Below are 22,495 nucleotides of genomic sequence, written 5' to 3' on the forward strand. Positions count from 1 at the left end.
TCCCTATGTACAGTGAGAAGCACTGTACTCTCTGTCTTGTCACTGTTAAATGACATATCACAGGTGTGAGACAGTGGTAACACTTACTTCAAAATACTTTTAATTTCTTCAACTTGTCATGATTTGGTTTCCGTTTTATCCCAGTGTTGCTTGTTTCCCTTGTATGTTAATGTTTCATAGTGTTCATGGTTTCCTAGTTTTGTCTTCAGTGTTTTCTGTTTTATTTTGTCATTTCTTATCCTCATGTATCTCTGTGTTCTAGTGTGCTTTGGTTGACTCTTGAGTTCTGTGTGTCTTTAGTGTTTCATGATTTATTTTGTATTGTCCTCAGTGTTTCTGGTCTTGTGTTTCTCCCTGCCTTGATTGCCCTCATTGTCTTCACCTGTGTCGTTAGTCTCACCTGTGTTTGATTACCCCTGTGTCTATTTAGTCTCTGTGTTTCTTCCCTCCTGTGTCACTTCGTTGTATGTCTGTTTTTGCTCGTGCCCCTCTGTGGCACCCTGTTTTTGATCCCTGTGTTTTTTGTTGTACTTTCTGAAGTGAGTTTTTGTTTGCCTCTTTGTTAAAATAAATAGTTAATTCTGCACTTGGGTCCACACTCCCTTGTTTTCCAACCGTTCGTGACACAACTAGGTTAGATTGGCAGTGAAGAACAATGATGACAACATTTTATTCAAATCAGCCCCACTGTCAGCTGTGAGTTTACTGGTTATCAAGAGTGCCTGTGGTTGAGTATTGCATGATCAATTATGTATAATATATGTATGACATATTGCAGAAGGTTGACCAACATTTTCTGTGCTCACCTCAAGTTGCAATCTAAGAACTGTTTGTATATTTTCAAGTAGTTGGCTATGGGTTCATATAAGCATATGCGTAAGTGGCCTAATAAAAAAAGCGTCTCCAGTTTTTTAAAATGGTTTCCTACTCTCCAGATACAATGGATTGCCTTGACTTTGTTTACTCCACTGCAATCATAAATGAAACTGTTGTTTCAAGGCTGACATTGATCATTACTTTAAAGTCTAGAAATTCAGTCCTCATTATAAACTTTTTAAATGTTTTTTTTATTGTTATGGACTCCAGTGAGGAACACCCGACAATATTTGGATAAACATAGTGTTGACTATACAGTCAACGCCAGCCCCACACCATTCCTTCCACTGTCGGCAGCAAGAGGAAGGAAGCGGTACAGCTCAAGGATGAGTAGGCCTTCTGTGACTCACACACTGCCACTGACCCGTGTGGTAACCTGATAAGCTCACATTATGTCTCAACTGGCCCTGTGGCATAATAACACGCCAGCATGCCAGCCCAATAGGAAGCTGCCATGATGCGTAGTGACAGCCACAGACCTTTTAACCAAGGCGACGAATGAATGCAGTCCATATATGGGCAAAGATGGAGTGAACATGATAATTTGAAACCCTGCTGAATATGCAAATACAGAGTCAATCTGGGTCACCAAAATAAATCTTAATACCTCTACGCATGTCAGTGCATTTTAATTAAATATTTCATCAAAGGGAAAAATGCTTTTGGGTGAGAAATACCAATCCTGTTACCAATAGCAACAAACATCGAGAAAAAAAGAATGAAAGAAAAACATCCAGTAACGAGAAATCTTCAACTGACTTCTTAATTATGTTATGATAAAATAAACACAATAATGTGCAGATTAAAAAGTGTAATTGGATCAACTTTCTAATAACATAAAATGTTTAACAATGAAATCATACATGAATCATTTTTTATTCTTTACTGTGATTTATTGGATTGCAATATAAGAGCAATAACTCCAGAACAGCTTCCCCAGTGGGTTCTACTCACCTGAGTGCTGAGAAGAACTGATCTATTGATCTCAAACAGTTATAAAAAGAGAGATATCCAATGTTTTGCGTTAACCTAAAGATGACAACTACAACCTTTCATGCAAACATGTAACATATAATATATGTCAAATGTGCTGGTAGAATTGTAGACACCCAAACTGTAAACGGAGAATATATTTTTTTTTTTGCATTCTTTATTTTTTTGTGATTGAAAGTATCCATATTCTTTGTCAGTCATTCAAATAGAAATGACTTTGCCTTCATAGGGTTTTCTGGTCACAGCTGTAGGTTTCCCGACCTGCAAGGCAAATATAAAGCAAAAGAAAAATAAATTACCTTTGTGTACAGTGCCTCATCAAAATCTGGTTGATGTAAATATTACATTATTATGGGAATTTCCCTCTCCTAAATAATAATTTTGGCAGTCTAGTGTCATCTGATTCTTACATCATGATCAAGAATGGATAAACCACAAGTCTGTTTTGATCTCATAAACCTCTTTATAAGTGGCTTTAAGATTCAGTGCTATCTCCCTTCATGTAGACTTCACCAGATATCCCTGACTTTGTCCACCTGTAACTTGGTGCTTGAAAGAGAGAGTTCCAAAGGGATTATTTACTGTTTTGAGAGCCATTCTGCACCCCCCCCCCCTTTTCTTCATTACTTTATTTCCTCCTTTCTGTAGGTCTCTAAGGAGGTTCTTTGTGGAGCTATTACGGATCCCTAATATGAAGCTTCCCAATATTAAAGAGAGCAAGACGTTTAACATCATCTAGTTCAGAATCATCATTCATGGATAATTGTTAAAGTACCACAAGTAGCACTGTCATGCCACACAAGACATAAAAACAGACATTCAAAAATACATAAATGAATAAATAAACCAGGATGTAGATGGCTGACATGATCTACTGACTGAGCTAAACCGCTGCCTTGCCATTACTCTATGTTAAACTGAACTGAACATCTGCTTGCTGTCGTCTTTGGTCTCCAGATCTTTTACTTCCTATTTTAACGCGTATGTTTTCCCCACAAGCACAGAGCTCTGATGTTTGATGTGATATTTGCAGCCTGGTAGGGCCATGCCCTCTGCGTGAATTGCTTCATCATGACATTCTGAACTAGGGAGGTAAATGCCCTCTGTTCAAAGATAACAGACCTGTTCAAGTGGAGCTAAGTCTGGGCTCAGAATATAGGTTGGACCGGCCTCCAGCCATGGGAGCTTGAGTACAGCACTCAAGGGCGTAGGTTTGGATTCAACATTGGGGGGACAAATTTTGAGCGTCAAACACTTCATTTCCTGCATTCTGGTGAATTTTTATGCAACAATTTGTGCCTTTTCTGAATTCATTTATGGCGGAAATGTCTTTACTATGTATAGGAAATTAAAATTATTTTTGAATTACTATTAATTATTCAACTGTATTGTTCAGAACTTTCTGCATATTCAAAACATTACAAGTGCTTTGGGATGTTTTTTTAGGAATCATGTACATCTCAAATCAAATCTATTAGAGAATGACACCTTGTTATAGCCTTAGTATCCAAAATTTAAAACTACATAAAAGCCGTTGTTATGGCTGACTAATCTTTCACTCACTATTTGGAAAAAATGCGGTCGGATATTGTCTGTGTTTATTGCACTTAAAATCAATTGATAGGCAGGCTATATAAAGAATAATATCATCAAGGCATGTAGATTTATAGCCTGCTGTTTTTATTAAAATGTTGGCAGGCAGAGGACAGAACAATTACACAATGAATAAAGCAATAACGTAACACTGCCAAACATCACGATGACAGCGGACTTTAGGGACTTCTGTTCTGTGTTGTTTAACACTTAACTCTTAATCAACAGCCTAAATCATGGTTAACAGTTAAATGAGTGATAACTTAAACAATGTTATTTAGTTATGCTGGTTCAGAAGCTCTCTGTGTTCAGAAGCTCTCTCCACGTCGTCCATTCATTACTGATAATTGGACACCTCGTCGGGCATTAACTCGTATACTTTGTGGTGTCACCTCTATACAGTTAATGGGACACTAATGCAAACACCAACCTGTTGCTCTTGCTTTGTCTTGTCACTGTCTGCGCCCGCAACCATAGACTGTATAAAGACCATGACTCCTAACCTGACCGGACCTGATCCATTGTCTCAAAGACGTATTTGAGAGGCGGTGCCGAAGAGGGAAAGGATTTAACCCTTTGTGTGCCGCATGAGGCGCCTTTTTTTCCCTTCAACCTTAATATTGGTGTGGACATTTCAGCCATCGTTTGAGATTGGTATGGACACGTCCATACGGTCCATACGCAATTCTACGCCTATGACAGCAATGGTCATATTTCTTGTAAAAAAAAAACGACTCGTGCCATACAAGAGATACTAGCGAATACACACAGTTTCTGGGTAAGAGCAAAAACTCCAGGACTCATACTGTGTCTCTTTTCCGAGAGAGGCGAGTAGAATTTGGAACAGTTGGGCACAGTTTTGTGGGGGAGATGGGCCAGCTTGGGACGTCTCTTGGGGCTGATGGCAATGTTGGTTCATATAGTTCTATTGGTCCTACTTTACATGGACCCAATGAAGAGGCGCCTCACCTGGTACAACACCTACAGGGGCAGCTACTGTCCAATATTTACAGTAGTCCAGCTTCTTGTCCGTTCTAATACAAAAATTGTTTCATTGTCTTTTTTGTTTTAACTTTTTTTAAGACTGGATTTCGAGCAGTAAAAAATGCATGAAAGTAAATGTTGTGCAAGAAGTAGCAAAAAAAAAGTGTTTAACTAATACACACAGCTGAATGGTCACATTGTGTTGTGTTGGCTGATATATGTTGCTGATAAAACCTTAGGGGATGACTGACCTGCTCTCTTTGCCTGATTCTTTTGTATACAAATTCAGCAAAGGGTTTTCTGTGGATGAATCTGCCACTCCCCGGTGACACCTTTAACTGCCCATTTTCATAGACCACTTTTCCTCTGGAGATGGTGATGACAGGGACCCCGTGGCACTCCATCCCCTCAAAGATGTTGTAGTCCACAGCCTGGTGGTGAGTCTTGGCTGATATCTTCCTAACAAAGCACAAAGACACAACTGCAGGTTTGTATGGAGCTATTGAAAACTACTTTTAAACTCAACTTGGTTATCACATGCAGCCCTTGTGATAAGTGGTATAATCACTGCTTGTTTGCTGAACACCCAGCTGAAAATGGAAAACATAGACCTTGTGTTAGACTTAAAAGCATTGCATTCTAATCTGAAACCGATTGAATCAGGCCAATATGTTCTCAAACACAGCAAGTTACAGCAGCACACTTTGCAGCAACAACCATTATAACATTAATATTTAATATTCCTGTAATCCAGTATTCAGTCCAATATTCATTTTCTGTTTGTGCTTAGTTTTTTGTTTCCACTGACTGGTTGGAAATATTGACCAGTATACTAATGCCAAACAATCTCATCAGGCTAGATTCTAATTGTGTCTGTCTGCTATTTGATGTTGGGCAAGTAGTGTAAAAAAATAGTTGTTACAACATTTTTCTTGGCTAACAGCTAGCAGCTCACAGTGCTGTTACATTGTTTTAGCTTCTGTAAAAAGTTGTTAAAGAACGCAAAAACAATGCTTCGTGGAATTTCAAAGTCTGGATATAGAAATTTGACGACATGACTACAGGCAACCCCTGTCACACACAATTTTTCATTTCATGGAGTTAAAAAAAAAGATTTACAGAAACTTCAAGTTAAGTACCTGAACTACAACTATGGCATGTTGCGTTATACCTTGATGTAATTCCCAGCATATTCTTGAAGTGGTTGAATGGCTTATTGGAAAATGTAGAAACTATTTCTATTAAACTTTTTTTCTTAACAGTGTAACTTTTGCTGCTTTGCTAAAGTGCTCATGATGGATTAAGCAGTGTCTTTGTAATATAGCAATAAGTAAGGTATTTTATCTGCTTTTTGTAACATAACATGTTACCTGCTCATTTGTAATATTAATTCTACAATTCTACAATTGACTTAGCAGACACTTTTATCCAAAGCGACGTACATCAGAGAGTAAGTACAACACAAGCAAGGATCTAGAAAAAAAGGGAACAATGTCAGTAAGAGCAAACGATCAGCTTTGAGTCCGATTGGACACACAGGTGCTGACAGGAAGTGACCAGAAGCAAAGCAACATTGACGGCAGTTCTTGAGAGCTCTAATCCGTATAGAAACCATCTTATAAGTCGTTGTTATCAAACAAAAACCATCGTCATTACCATCATCATCATCAATAATATGGAGACCATCATCATTAAGTTAGCAGATATTCATGAAAGAGCTGGGTCTTTAGCTTTTTCTTAAAGGTGCAGAGGGACTCTGCAGATCGAATGGAGTTTGGAAGTTCATTCCACCACCGGGGGGCGACAGAGGAGAAGAGTCTAGTCAGTGTCTTAGGACCCTGTTGTGAAGGTTGGATCAGACGCCTTTCATTGGCAGAGCGTAGTGGGCGGGAGGGAGTGTAGACCTGGATGAGAGAGTTAAAGTAAGGAGGAGCCGTTTTAGTCTCTGTTTTGTAAGCGAGCAGCAGAGTTTTAAATTTGATGCGAGCAGTAACTGGGAGCCAGTGTAAGGAGATGAACAGTGGAGTGACATGTGCTCTTTTAGGAAGGTTGAAGACCAGTCATGCTGCTGCATTTTGTATCATCTGCAGGGAGTGCATGTAAGAAGACCTGCCAGTAGAGAGTTGCAATAATCGATGCGTGATATCACAAGAGCCTGTACCAGGAGCTGTGTAGCATGTTCTGACAGGTAAGGTCTGATCTTCCTGATGTTGTACAGGGCAAATCGACATGACCGGGCAATCGAGGCTACTTGAACCTTAAAAGTTAGCTGGTCATCAATCATGACACCCAGGTTCCGGGCAGACTTTGTGGGCGTGAGTTTGGTTGTTCCAAGCTGGATATTGGTCTGTGCTTGCATAGAGGGACTGGCTGGGATGACAAGGAGCTCAGTCTTTGAAAGATTGAGTTGAAGGTGCCGTTCATTCATCCATTTAGAGATATCAGCAAGGCATGACAAGATTCTTGCTGAGACTGTAACATCGTCTGGCGGGAATGACAGGAAGAGCTGGGTATCGTCAGCATAGCAGTGGTATGAGAAGCCATGCGAGCGGATTATTGAACCAAGTGAGCTTGTGTATATGGAGAAGAGAATGGGACCAAGCACTGACCCTTGAGGTACCCCTGTGGATAAGCTGTGCGCTTTGGACACTTCTCCCTTCCACGACACTCTAAAGGATCGCCCAGAAAGGTAGGACACGAACCAGCATAGGACAGATCCTGAGATGCCAAGTTCAGAGAGCGTGGATAGGAGGATTTGATAGTTAACTGTGTCAAAGGCAGCAGACAGGTCTAGCAGTAATAGAACTGAGGACTGACCCGCAGCTCGTAGCGATTCTGTTACTGACAGTAGTGCAGTTTCAGTAGAGTGGCCCATCTTAAAGCCTGACTGATTTGGGTCAAACAGATCGTTTCTGGACAGGTACTCAGAGACTTGCTTAAAGACTGTGCGCTCAAGTATTTTTGACAGAAAGGGCAGAAGAGAAACCGGTCTGTAGTTTTCAACCTGGGCTGGGTTTGGGAACACATCCGTTGACAGAGAGGAGTTGATGATATGCTTAAGTGCAGCATTAAGCGGAGAGGAAATGGTCTGCAGGAGGCTTGATGGTATTGGGTCCAGAGGACAGGTGGTAGGCCAAGAGTCTAGCATAAGCTGAGAGACTTCGTCCTCAGTCAGAGAGGAGAATGAGTCGAGTGAGGCACTTTTGGTTGGTGCCTTTGGGCTGAGTTGGTCAGGCTCAGAAAACTGGTTACTAATGGTTGCAACCTTTTCAGTAAAATATGATGTAGCCGTTATCAGCAGTCACGTTTACAACCTCTCTTCCTGCAGGACTCAGGACTGTGGATTAACATTACTTTTACCAAGGAACAAAGGAACTGATCAATGATTTAAGTCTCCCTCTCAGACAGGATGTTATGAACTTTTACAACACCTGGAATAAACAATCGAGCGGAAACAGAACACTCTGCTATCTACGAATTGACCCCAAAGACATGAACTATGACCGAAACCAGTCTCTGCAAAGTCGGAAAATTGACCATCTGTTGAAGGACTGCTGAAGAACTGAATTAAACCACAGCTTTCAATTCTGCATCAAATGAACATTTATGTCTTTCTTCATCTAGATATTTGTAATTGTCACATTGAATGTATTATAATCATCTTTTTAAACTCAAAATCTGATCTTCAGAACAGGAATAAGAGTTATATTATGTTTAATAGGAATTTGACGTGGAGCGCTATTGCCATCTAGTGTTAGAATATCCATGAATACGTAACCTTCATAATTATACATTTAGGACGTGTTATAAAGCATACTCTTTGATATTAGCTATAGAAGGTGTTATTTAAAGACACCAATTTCTTTTCCTACTTAATTAATAGGTCTTATTAAGAATGTTGACTGTATAATATGTGTTGTTCACCTACAGGCTGGGATTAACTGAGGATGTTCCCAGATGGTGTGATTTTCATCTCAACATGAATCTGATAGAAATGTTTGTCTAAATATATGATGTGAACCTACATCAACGTGGATCTGATAGAAATAATATCAAAATGAATGTATGGTGACGTATATATGTTTAGATTCTTATTCTTAATCTTAGTCAGAATGGGAGTCACCCGTGGGCGGCACCCCTCTTTGCCTGAAGACCCCCCTCCTCCCATCCAGGTGATAAGAGCTCACACTGAGCTCAGATCTGGGGTTCTTTTTAGTTTTGGTTTCTTGAAGTTTAGAGCTTCAGCTCTTGCTCTCTTCTCTTCGGACTTCGGTCCGAATCACTTCTTTTAAGGTTGTGCCGTAGAGACGAGTCTCTGCCGAACTTTCTTTTTCACGCACAATTTTTGGAACATCAATTCTTTCTGGCTCAAGCAAGGTTTTTGAACTTTCTTCTCCAAAGTCTTTGCTCTTCAATTTTGAACGCCAATTCCTTAGTTTGGATTCATCAAGATGGCCATCCGGTTAATCTGAATTGGAAATCGACGTATCAAAAGACTCTTTAATATTTTTTCCTGTTGGATCCTCTTGGAGCTTCTGAGACGACGGCTGAACCGACGTACAATCTCCATCCCAGCTGCACACTCTGACCAAGTTGTCAAGGCATCTAATCTGGCCCGTGGACCTCTCTGGGCCTGAAAAGAACCGCTTGCCAGGGACTGACCAGCCGGCGGAGTTCAATTGAACACATCTCACAGTAAGACTGCTGGTGGCAAGGGGTGTTGGAAGATTAAGTCTTGAGTCGTGTCTATTCAGAGCCCTCCTTTAAATCCAAATAGAATCCCAAAATTCCTTTATCAACTTTTTCTTTTTGACCATTTTCTGATCAAGTCATTCAAACAATACCGCGTCTTATCTCATTACTAAATATATAATGTCACCATACATTATAATTGCATTATACCGATCATAATAATCATATTCTTTATCGGTTTCATCTATACATTATTGTTTACCCCTTTTTATATTAAATTTTACACATAAAATTCAGGACTTTGTCTGTGTGTTTTCTTATTTAACATTTCCAGAACTTACTTCTTTCAAGATATGAAACTGACTGATTAATTAATTAACTTATACCATTAAAGTTATTTTCTTCCTTTAACAGGAAGTGGGTGCCCCTTCTTAAATCAGAGGTTAAATAAAGATATAACATCTTAATAATTTAATTACACTACAATGAGGCAAACATGTCTGGTGTGAACAGATCGGAGGGTGGAGGAGGAGGTGGTTGAAGCAGTGAGTTAAAAGCAGAAAACATTTTTCTTGTATCTGTGGCATTGCATATCTTGTTCTGATAATATGTTGTCTTGGCCGTTTTCAGGCTGGAGGAGAATGAGACAAGTCTTTGCTTATAGTCATTAAAAAACAAAGAGTAAGGTCTTTTACCTGCTTTTTGTAAAGTGTCTCGAGATAACACTTGTTTTGAGTTGACACTATACAAATAAATATTGATTGAGTGAGTGATTGATTGATTGATTGATTGATTGATTGATTGATTGAAAAGCCAAAGCCAATTACAACCCCATGAAATAAAAAGCTCAGCACACTACATATTGATAATATGGTAGAGAAAATTCCATCTGATTAAAAAGATTTATTCAGCAGGGAACATTTAAATAAGTCTAGCTCATGAAACTCATTGAATGTGTTTTTCCATTTCTTTTCTATATTCACACTTGCACATTTCCTGTTGATTGTAAAGCCAGACACCATACCAAAGCAAAAATATGATATGTCCTCATTATTCAAGAAGCCTAATTGTAAGACACAAGGCAATTGACTTAGCTTTCCAGGCCTCCTCGGTTATGCAACTGATTGTGGCCCCTGGTGCCGGATGTTATGAAGCAACACTTGTACCAAGGGCAATTAATTACGCAGTTTCACAGATGAATTAGCCTCTGCAGCAATAAAACATGAGGCGCTCTCATGCTTGAATGGAATTATAAAATCAGCCAGAATGCACACAAGGTAGATGATAGAAGACAAAATCAGTGAAACAAACAGGTGATGTCTGAGGAAGACAGGCCTGAGAGGAGACACATTCTGTAAACTCTACTACAGTAAGACATGTGATGGCAACAGTGTCCACACATGCTTTTTCAATGTGAATTCATTTACAGCAAATTACACTGGCTTGTAACGTGCTCTCTTCCTCAGCACATCAGCAGTTAGTGACTGCCCTTAGGGGCTCAGCCCAGATTCTCCAGCAAACAGAGCAGTGCGACTCTCAGTTACATAAGCCTGAGTGTGCTACACAACACATATACAGGCAAACTGTCCTCTCTGCATCTGTGCATGTGGTCCACATGAGAGCATACTGTCCTGCAATATATATCTGGGATTGTGTTGGAGTAACTGATAAACATCAGCGACAAATCAGTTCTTATAAACAGCCTTATGATATTCTAAACTGCTCACTTAAAATAGCCTTAATACTCTGTGTTCTCAACCATGAAAATTGGTTTATCTCCCACGTGAAATATTCGTCATCTTTAAGATCCTCACCATGACCCACCAGCATCATCTCAATGCTGATGTGAGCGTCTAGCTTATGTAAGTGAGTGTAAAAATCTTCCTTAAAAATAACCAAACAAGGAAAAATAATCATTCCAATTCCAGTCTTTTTAAATATCTGATAAATGTGCGCCATATGTCAATTGTGTTGTGCCTTAATTTGCAGCTTTAGATAAGTGATGACATTCCTGGAGAGCACAGACGTAGTCAGCTTACGTGTTTTTTTGTGGTCATGAATTGTGTTTAGGTGGCAAAAGATGAAAGAGTCATCAGTTATCTTTTTCAGTTGCCTATATAGCTTGCCTGTCTTTTTGCTGAACTTTACATTGTAAACCTTTTTTTTCCGACTGAATGTGTCATGATTTGGTCTGGTTTAGTATTTTGTTTCTTTCAGAGTTTAGATGTCGTACTTGTTTTAGTTCTCATTCTTCCCTGGTGTTGCTTCTTTCCCTTGTGTGTTAACCTAATGTTTCCTGTTTCATTTTGTAATCTGGGTGCATCTGAATTGCAAAGTGCCTACACAATATTTCAGTAGACAGTACCTACTATCTGTGCTGTCTACAGTTTAGTACCTATACTATTCAATAGTTGTGTACAGTAGGCAGATATTTGTTCCTACTTCGTCTGATTCATTCAGTATGGAAGTGGCATCATTTGCGTTAACCAACCGGCCCCATCCACCTGTTTTTTTTTTGTTTAGCTTTATTCAAGAAGAGTAATGTGCATATACAGTCAGGTAAACAAAAAACAATATCACAATGTAAATCAAGCTAAAGACAGATTAAATAACTAAATAACATACAGTACATACAGGAATTTGTTAAATTTTTTGTTGTTAATTAAAAGGAGCGATTTCAGTCAGGACTTTAACTCTAGATTAAAAATTTATTAAATTAATCCACGCTCGTTTGTTTTGATTTGGAGGCGCACGTGAAGTGACGTTTTACGTTTAATTTTGCACAGCATTGTGGGTGGTAAAATAAAATTCATTTCCTGAAAGGATGGATCCGATACTGCATATAACCAGGAAGTTAGTATCCATGCTTAAATGTTCAGTATACTGAGGCGGACCCAAAAAATGCATACTGAATGACCATGAGGGTTCAGTCTACTGAAAAGTACTGCCTACTGAACTGTGGCTATTCAGAAAGGGCCTCTGTTATCCTCGTGTTTCTCTATGTTCTAGTGTGTATTGATGTTACATTCTTGAGTTTTCTGTGTGTCTTAGTGTTTCCTGATTTATTTAGTAGTTCTTGTCCTCAGTGTTTCTTTTCTTGTATTTTCTCCTGCTTTGATTACCCTCATTGTCTTCACCTGTGTCGTTTGTCTCACCTGTGTTTGATTACACCTTGTATTTAGTCTCTGGCCCTTTCAGAATAGCCACAGTTCAGTATGCAGTGTGTACTTTTCAGTAGACTGAACCCTCATGGTCATTCAGTAGGGTGAGGACAAGAACTACTAAATAAATCAGGAAACACTAAGACACACAGAAAACTCAAGAATGTAACATCAGTACACACTAGAACATAGAGAAACACGAGGATAACAGAGGCCCTTTCTGAATAGCCACAGTTCAGTAGGCAGTACTTTTCAGTAGACTGAACCCTCATGGTCATTCAGTATGCATTTTTTGGGTCCGCCTCAGTAGACTGCACATTTCAGCATGGATACTAACTTCCTGGTTATATGCAGTATCGGATCCATCCTTTCAGGAAATGAATTGTATTTAACCACCCACAATGCTGTGCGAAATTAAACGTAAAACGTCACTTCACGTGCGCCTCCAAATCAAAACAAACGAGCATGGATTAATTTGATCATTTTTTTTATTTTAAAGTCCCTACTGAATTCATTACTTTTAATTAACAACAAGAAAATTAACAAATGTATGAATTATTATAAAACCTGTTCCCCTCTTTTTAAATAATGATTTCCCTATTTATGTATGCGTATTGGTTTATTTTACTTTATATGCTGTATATTACTGTCTTTAATTTGTACTTTCCTGTCTGTACTGTATGTTATTTTATTATTTAATCTGTCTTTTACTTGATTTACATTGTTTTTGGTTGCCTTTTGCCTTTTTTGTTCAAATAAATATTTTTTGAGTTTCTGCAATGGGGTCCACCTCCTTTTGTTTCTCCACAACCGTGACAGAATGCTTAACATTCTGAAGACATGCTTCCATGTTTGCCCAGTGTGATAGCAAGGTTTAACTTTATACTGAGGAACATTGAAATAGTAGAAACAGTACACAAAGTGTTCGAGAGCTTCCTTTCCTTCTTTTTTTTCCCAAAGCTTTCCCCTCACCTGGTCATTTTTGGGTCCCATATAACAACATCGGCATCTGAATTCTTGGCGATACGTCCTTTCTGTGGGTAGAAGTTGAAGATTTTTGCTGCGTTGCTGCTTGTGACAGCTACAAATCGATTCTCATCCATTTTGCCACTGTGCTGGAAGAAGGAAACACAAAAAGCAGCTGGTTTGAGTAAAGGGCATCGACTGATGATGCCTAAATGCAGAATAAGCAAACCAAAGGCCAGTGCTTTACTGTGCAGCAAGCAACTCATTTCCAACAAAAATTCTTCTAACTGTTATGTGTAAGCACTGTTGCATCTAGAAAATGTTTCCAATGACCTGAAGGTTGCAAGTCTGAAACTTTGTGAAAACTACACTACACCTGCTTTCCTCAGCTTTCACAATTTCATGCCTTCTCTGTTTGCATTACATGAAAAAAAGAGTATTTTAATCAAAAGGTATGAGAAGACAGGGCGCCGGTAGCCATGTGTGTGCCCCATGTACGGAGGCTGTAGTCCTCAAAGGGGTTGGAATCCGACCTGTGGCTCCTTTCCTGCATATCGTTCACTACTCTCTCTCTCCCCAATTTCTGACTTATCAACTGTCCTGTCCCCACCATAAAGGCATAAAAAGCCCCAAAATAAACCTTTAAAAATTATGAAAAGACTAGAATTATACTTGATAAATGTAATCATTTTTAGCCTAACAGTAAACTTAATGATGAAAATGTAACATAGAAGTTTAAGTCTAATATTCGTATTCCACCAATTATTTTGCCTCCCTACATGATGTGTAATAAGCTTGATTGTGCTCACAGTAATTGCACTTTGTTGACATATGATACACAGAAACAAGGTCAAACTGCATCTTTTTATATAACCCACTACCACATCTCTGCAATATATCTAATTACATGGATATTAACAGGAAGCTTTTTATAAGATGCTAATATAAGGTCACACTTCTGTGTTTCTTTAGTCTAAGTGTTGAAAAATATCATGTAAAGTGTATTCATATCATAAGAACATACAACTCCTTTCTCCCAGATAACAGACATCCTGTCCTCCACTCCATTCACTCCATTAGGGATCTTAGTAAAGTCGTCTTTGCCAAGAGCCTTCTGGCACAAGGAGAAGGTGCAGTTGTCTGTCCCCGTCACACTGAGATCGTCACTAGCACATTTAAAAAAAAAAAAAAGGTGTAAACATCAAGCACCATCAGGAATATGCAGGGAACATACAGTGCTTTTAGTAAAATGTTTCCTGTATTCTGATGTTTTTTTCAATTCATTTACATTTAAAAGTGTCTACTTTTATTTTTATAAGGGAACATTATGTTCTATGACTATTACTGTGACATGGTTATATGTCTATGATACTTGCCACTTGCTGTAGAGTACAAACAAAAATAAAAATACTAGTCAGAATTATTCAGTCATCATTGAGCATGAAATGATATTCTGTAAAACATCTGCTTCAGCATCTCTCCCCCCCCCCCCCCCCCCCCCCCCCCCACACAAGTCTTTGCTTACATTAACTTATTGCTCAGAGAAATCATTTTGTCTGCAATTTCATGAAGGTGAAGGCATTTTGTTGTATCCTATAATAATGAAATAGCAGTCAAAATGCATTTAATATTTAAGTATAAGTATATAATTAGCGATTACATTCATTTTTTTTTTACATTACTGATTGCTACACTTTTGTTTCTACCTACTTGGCCAGTAAGTCCATGAGGTACCCTGGGGTGCTGGGGTCAGGTCTGAGGGGAGGACCCATCACAAAGCTAGCAGCATGGGCCCACTCTTTGTTCCAGTAGTGAGTTCCGTCAGTACCTAAGCCAGCTGCAATGGGCTCCCCAAACACCACACGCCCTATGGAGGGAGAAAAATCCCACTGAGAAAATGAAAATGTTTATAATTCCTCTGTTAAGCCTTTCAGCAAGTTCCTTACCGAAGAAGTTTGTAAAACATGAAGCTTAAAAAAGTCTGGGCCCCTTTCTAAAAGCTTTTGGAAGCTTATCAAGTGGGTCCTTTTCAGGTGTCCTTGTTTTATGGTGGTTGTATTTGTTGGATTATTATGTGTTTTTTGACATATGAAATGAAAAAATCAATCAATCAAAAGTAACCATTTTAGAATCTACCATTACTAAAAAACCTTGTGAAGACACTGAATGATCAAACGTTTTAAAGCATTAAAATAAATAAAAACAAATTTGATTGGGACTAAAAAGGCATGCAAAGGCCATTCTGCCCTATTTTAACAGCAGGTGGCAGCACCTGCAGTACCCACTCACCATCTCTGCGTGCATTAGACACCACCTTTGCAGCAGATTTGCTCATGACATGGACAACATACAACGGGCAGTTGACAGCATGGGCGATAGTGATGGCTCTCTGGGTGGCCTCTGCCTCCACCTCCTCTGGACGACACAGCTCATGGCCTTCGGGCCCTGTGATCCCCATAGACAGCATCTTCTTAGCCCCCTGATAAGTCCAAGCAGGGGTATGGAGAATGACAAAGTAAAGGTTAAACATCAACAACACCACGTGCATTTCTTTTTCTTAAAAAAGTCAACAACAGACAAAGAATAAACAGCATGACTATGTTCTAGAAAGGGACACTATTATTATTTTGTCTCAATTAGAAGGTAGAGAGTTCCAACTCTCTGACCTATTTCAAAGAACTGTAATCACACTACAGTTAAAAAAAACATATTTTATTATTAAGGGTTTAAGTGAGGAACTGCATAAAAAATACAGTCAAATTATCATCATTATGAATCCATTTAATTTAACTACATTTTACAGCTGATGTCTCTGAGACTCCACAAATAGGTTAAGCACTATTTCCACAGCTAACCTTCGAGGCATTGCACACATTGCACACATTGCAGACATTGACCCGCTTAACAAACACACATTTTACTTTTTGGTTTTTAATGCTCTCTAGTGGTCAATTACTGTTGTGACATCTGGAAGAAATCTATGATGTGGAAAATACAAATACATTTCTGTGAAATAATTATCGGGTTTGTTCTGTCAAAATAGATAATACAGAATCACAGCAATACTTCTCAATGAAACTAGTTTAACGTAATAAATCATCATCTTTGAAAAAATAAAACTGGATATACACATATTGTCATTGTAAGTCTCCAATTCTATAGGTTAAGTGTTTTCAACAGTCGATGTCAAGCAGGGTAAAGGCAGTTAGCAGTATTTCATCACAATTGTTTGATAAATATTAACTTTCATTGCATATACAGTACATCATATTACTGCATGTATCTATCTGTAAATCTCAGTCACTAACCACCTACTTTCCTGGGAGCTCTTGAGCTCTCCAAGGCTCCTCAAGATCATGGGTTGGCGGCCTGCCAGAACAACCCCCCCACACACACGCACACCCTCCCCTCCCCACCGGATTGTTGATGAACGGCTTGCCTCCCCCCACCCCCTTGCTCTCTATCCCTCTTCCTGCATCTTATCCCATCTCTCCCCCTATCCCTTTCCAAGCCCGGCGCAGTCTAGGCCTGTGAAGACTGTTTCGTCATCCAGCTGAAGATTTCTGCCTTTTAATAAGGCAGTTTTTTCTTACCACTGTAACTTTTGCTGCTTTGCTAAAGTGCTCATGATGGATAGGCCGGATCTTTGTAACATAGCAATAAGTAAGGTCTTTTACCTGATTTTTGTAACGTAACAATGAGTAAGGTCTTTTTACCTGCTCTTTTGTAATGTTAACAGACAATGAGTAAGGTCTTTTACCTGCTTCTTGTAAAGTGTCTCGAGATAACACTTGTTATGAGTTGACGCTATACAAATAAAAATTGATTGATTGATTGATTGCAAACACAGACAGTCTAGATGGACCTTGTACCAAGGTTGTACCAAGCTTCTATGACACTTCCCATTTAGCGTGGTTAAACATTAACTCACAACTGTTTCTGTCTGGACTATGGTGTGTTCACACGTGTAGATTATTTACCTGACCTGCACTAACATGAGCCACTCTGGAAAAGAGGAGTGCAGCAGCATGCATGTTTCTTGTGTTGGGGGGCAAAAAGGACTGCTTTTGTTATGGTTTCAGTTTTGTTGTTGGCCGAGTCTCTAGTTAAATCCAAATTATTCACCAAAATATTACCTGCTTGAGCTCTAACACGAAAAGGCAGAATATACACTAACACAAAAACAAGAAAAATGTGGATGAATATTTAAAGAGACATATTATCCCTCTTCTCCACCTTTTCAAACAGTCCCCTGTGGTCTAAATGAAACATCTGTGCTGTGCTTTGGTCAAAATATAACATAAATCAAGCACCAGAGGAGGTTTGTGACCCTGTATAAACCAGCTCTCTCAGAACGCTCCGTTTTGGTGTGTGTCTCTTTAAATGAAATGAGCCCCTCCCCCTGAGTTTTCCCTGTAGACATCACTCCTCTGCAGCGAGAATGAAAATGGCAGACCTGCACAAAAGTTTTGTTCTAGGCTGGGGTGGAGTCCATGGGTGGAGATACCGAGAGAGTGGAGGGGATTCTTTTTACCAGAATCCCACTGTGACATCACAAGTTGAGCAAATTTGAAACAGAGCATTTTTCTCTGTGTTGTAAGACTTATGCAGACGGACTGGATGGATTTATTTTACATTTTGTGGTGCACATATATGTTCAAAAACACTGTAAAAGGGGATTTTTCATAATATGTCCCCTTTATAAAAAAGTGTTGAGTAGCAAGAAATTTGATTAAGTGCTGCCTCACACATTGTTTGCTCTCTAGACAGAAGGCTGAAGTATAAGACTGGAAACCCCAAATGTTTATAACAATGAAAATGGAAAGAAAGAACAACTGGAGTGGCTATTCAATATAATCAGCTTCTTCTAATAACACCTGTTTCCATTGAGTTATCCATTGTTAACAAGCAGGTTATCACATTAGCACCCACTTACCTCTGCAATTAGGTCTCCATTCTCAGCATGCACCTGAGCTATTGCTCCAATATCTTTACACTGGGAGAAGGCAGCATATAGTTCAGAGTCCTGTAGCATGAACACATCTTTGTAGGCCATAAACATTTTGAAGGAATTTACTCCCTTCTCTTCAGTCAGTGTCTGCATCTCTTTTTTGACCTGGAGAAATATACAGTTTAGAGACACAAATGGAGGAATAATTCTGAGTTATAACCTTGATTTTTATAAAAACCTCTAATAAAAAAAAAGAAGTGCTTTCAACACCATCAAAAACGACTTGACAGTATAATTCTGATTTGTAGTTCTTTTCCCTTCTGTTTATGTCTATAACTCCTTTCTTTTGAGCAGTTGTTCCAAAGAAAAAAGTTCTTATCTTACACAATGTAAAGTTGTCTTACACAATGTACATATTGGTGTTTTTTCTGTTGTTTTCTGTTATTATTATTTTCAATTTGCTCATTCACCTTATCACTCCACCACGTGACAGCAACGTGTAGAGAGTAATCGCAGCAAACTTTGGGGTCAGCTGTTTGACGCCAGCAGTCATAGGCCTCCAGGAGAGACTTGCCCCTTTGGGGGATGACAAAGTCCAGGATCATTGTGGTCCCTCCAGCTACAGCAGCCTGTTGAAACCCACATGACAAAACAGATGCAATAAATTGCTTCATTCCTGTGATTTTCTTAAATTCTATAGTGGCTAAAGTCTGAGAAAGTGTTTCAAATCTCATTTACATTAAACCATCAAATGTATCTGACATGATACAACTTTCAATAAATCATACAGACATTGTGACGGTATTAAAGATTTGCTGCAGTTTTATAATTCATAAAATTAATAAAAAATGAAACAATGACAAAGGTCAAATGACAGGATGTGATTGAATTGAATTTGAACCTAAAGGGCATCAATTATGGTCATTCAGGTGATTGATGCCATGGCATTGCCACTACAAGGCCTATAAGACCACATCAGGAGTCTGGTTAAGACATGTTATACTTCAAAATGAACCCCATATTTTCCAGCTGCATCATGAAATGATGTTCACGGGAATGTTACACAAATTATAAAACTAGTAACTTCTGAAATCAGCGTTGCTGCTCATAAATTATTTCATTAATTTTACTTCTGATTCTTTAGTCAAACAGACCTAAAATATTGGTAAGGAAAAAAAACATAAATTCTAGGTAATTAACCTTAAATGGTAAATTCCAGTTAGGTTAATAAAGCCTAAATAAAGCTAGAACTCTCAGCTTCCGTCACTACCCTTTTTTGACATAGCTTGACACACTTAAGGAGATATGGAGACCTCCTTTCTCTAGCTTGTGCTTTGTAGCCAATAACAAAAAAAAATCTGCACCTTGGTGCCGATATGAAAGTCGTCCACAGCCTTGGTGCCCATGAACGCCAACTCCATGTGTGTGTGCGTGTCGATGCCGCCTGGAATCACCAGTTTATCGGTGGCATCAATGATTCGCACTCCCGCTGGGATCTGAAGATTCCGTCCAACTTCTATTATTTTCCCATTTTCAATGTAGACGTCGCTAATCACGGACCAGTCTTCATTCACAACTTTACCTCCTTTGATTAAGATCCTGCTGGTCTCTGCCATCCCCGCTGTGTAGCCTACCACTCAAAGAGTTTGGAAAGAAGGAAAGAACCCGAGTGAGTGCTGTGCCTGCAAGACAGTCAACTCCAAAGTGCATTTGAGATATGAATGTAACCTACACAGAGTATACTCCACCCTGTCTCCCAGTGTCATATGTCAGACTCCGCCTTGTTGAATACTTTTCAATGGTTTCTAAATGAGCTCGTCTGCCTTCAGAACACTGATTAGAAGCAGCTAGGCAGCTGCATCACGTCTTTTCTGGATAGTTTTTAGCCGTTTTTCTTTTTTTGCCAAACATGTCTGTTTACAATGGTATTAAAGTGCCATCCCCCACCACATATGTCCACACATTTCCCAGACTTACTCGATAGAGGGCGGCAAATCAGCTGTTTTCTTACAGTTATCCAACTTTTCCAAAACCCTCGTGCGTATTTAGTGAACCATGATCCCGTCGAGAAGGCTTCTGATATAGTGCACCAGCCGTAGCCCTCAATAATTACATTCAGCTCCATATGGATCCGGCTTTCTTTTGATACAATTTTGTTGTGTATTTTGAAGGATCTTTTGTTAAGGATCTTACAAACACTTAAACAAATAAATGTATATTTTTATAGGTATCAACATTTTGTTAATCACTGGGCATCTCTAGCCTACTGGTCGGTTTGTACATAAGATTAAAAATAATCTTTTTTCTACATCAGTTTTGTTTGTTTGTTGCTAAATGAGCACAACAAAAAAGTAAAACTAAATAATGTCCTATTATTATATATTGAAAAGAGATAATTAGGGATGATACAAATCTCACAATACAATTCCCACTTCTGGGTTCACAATACAATACTTGTGTAAGGGTTGTTGTAACCCAGTTTATTATGTCCCCACTTTATAGAAGAGATTCATTGCCTCATAGAACCGTTATTTGGGTGGATTTCATTTTGCACAGGTTACTTTATTTCCTGTTTTGATAACGAACTTGCTCTTAAGGACATATGTACTTCCGCTAGATCCCAAAGTTAAATAAAAAATTAAGTAAAGTAAATTAAAGTATTCTATACAGATTGAACAATAAAGTTAAATCAACCATTACATATATTGCTAGGTCAAGGAAATAAGAGGTGATTTGTAACTGGATAAGGCTTAAACAGTATACACTAAAACTAAAACTCTACTGTTTGTTCAGCAGGCCAAACTGCAACCCACACATTCCCAATCACTAATGTACCTGACCTTGGCTGCACATGGACTGTGAGCACACTCTCCTAACATTATTAAACATTATTTATGTATTTATGTCACTCCTGAAATGTCATTTTGAATGCAGCTTATTCTGTTTTTATGTTTGTCTTCTGAGTGTGATTTGATTGTGATGAGAGGATCTCTGAGCTTGTAATGCAAGACACATTTCTGTGCAAACGGACAATAAAGTGTTATCTTATCTTAAAAATAATTGGGAAGCAATTGATTGGTTTATGTTAACATTGCCATCATAGAATGTACTTTATATGAACGACAACAAAGACAGAACATGAAGGAGGAACTGAGGAAGACTGGAGATCAAGAAATAGCTATACAATGTTTAATGAACCTTTTGAGTAGGGTCAGCAGAAAAGTTTTCCTTGAATTCATTAAACAGACTGGAATAGTGGATAGATATTCCTCTATCCACTGTCCGATATGAAATAAAAACATTTCAATTACTAGAAACTAGGGATGTCCCCTGGGATATGCAATATTGCTTTTCCTGTACAGCTAACACATTGTTGCCCTTTGTCTCTGTAACATTGTAAATTAATTAAGGTCACAATATTCCCCATGAACTAGTTGCCTATTAGCATTCTAATTAGTAGCATATATGCTGCTTATGTCATTATTAAGCACTTATTCTACATGAACTAAGAGTTTGCACTCACTACCCTCCTAATTATTGCTTATTGATGGTAAGTTAGGATGTTGTTGAGTATGAATTATGCTCTTAATATGCTTTGCTTAGTATGGCCCTTACTGTATAAGATACAAGTAATCAAAAGCATATTAAGATCACAATTCATGTTCAACAACGTCCTAACCTCGATCAATCTGCAGTAATTAGGAGTGTATATAGGGCAAACATTAAGTTAATGGCCTATTAGCAATAGACTATGGTCATATAAGATACTATTAAGCTCTTAATAAGGACTAATAATTAGCCAGTATGCTGATAATTATCATGCTAATTAGCAACTTTTTAATGGTGAATATTGTGACCTTAATGTAATGTGTTACCCATGTCTTTTATTGAGAGGGCCTAAAACTACAATCACCATGATACAGAACTGTTCTCACATCTTAAGCTTGATTTAGATCTTAAAAGATGTTGCTGAATATCTATGGTTCCTATCACCAGGTTATGGATCTAAAACGCAAACATTAGTTCCTTTTCCTAGGCAAGGAAGCTGAATGATCCAAAATGTAATTGTCTGCTTAGGAATTGTTTATATTTACTTTTTTTTTTTTTAAATCCCCAAATACAGCAGGCTTCTGATAATGTGATGATATCCCCGGAGCATGAAACTGCCTCTCTTTCATGAAGAGTTGTTAGCCACTGGGAGAGATTAGCATTTTACTGCAGTGGATTGGTTGTCTGCTCTGCATCAGTCCAGACAACTTTTCTCATCCATTAGTGTATT

General features: G+C 38.6%; 1 protein-coding gene across 1 annotated transcript; it reads right to left on the reverse strand.

The window, feature by feature from the left end:
- Window positions 1–1,486: 1,486 nt before the first annotated feature.
- Window positions 1,487–19,944, reverse strand: dpys (dihydropyrimidinase). The gene is made up of 9 exons (XM_061051232.1): window positions 19,581–19,944; window positions 18,687–18,845; window positions 18,202–18,381; window positions 15,555–15,744; window positions 14,976–15,132; window positions 14,290–14,431; window positions 13,272–13,414; window positions 4,698–4,905; window positions 1,487–2,130 (listed from the first exon to the last, which is right to left on the reverse strand). Exons 1-9 carry the CDS (start codon window positions 19,830–19,832, stop codon window positions 2,071–2,073), a joined length of 1,491 nt encoding a protein of 496 aa, XP_060907215.1. The 5' UTR covers window positions 19,833–19,944; the 3' UTR covers window positions 1,487–2,070.
- Between the last annotated feature and the right edge of the window lie 2,551 nt (window positions 19,945–22,495).

This window comes from Labrus mixtus, chromosome 11 (genome assembly GCF_963584025.1).
Source record: "Labrus mixtus chromosome 11, fLabMix1.1, whole genome shotgun sequence".
NCBI lineage: Eukaryota > Metazoa > Chordata > Actinopteri > Labriformes > Labridae > Labrus > Labrus mixtus.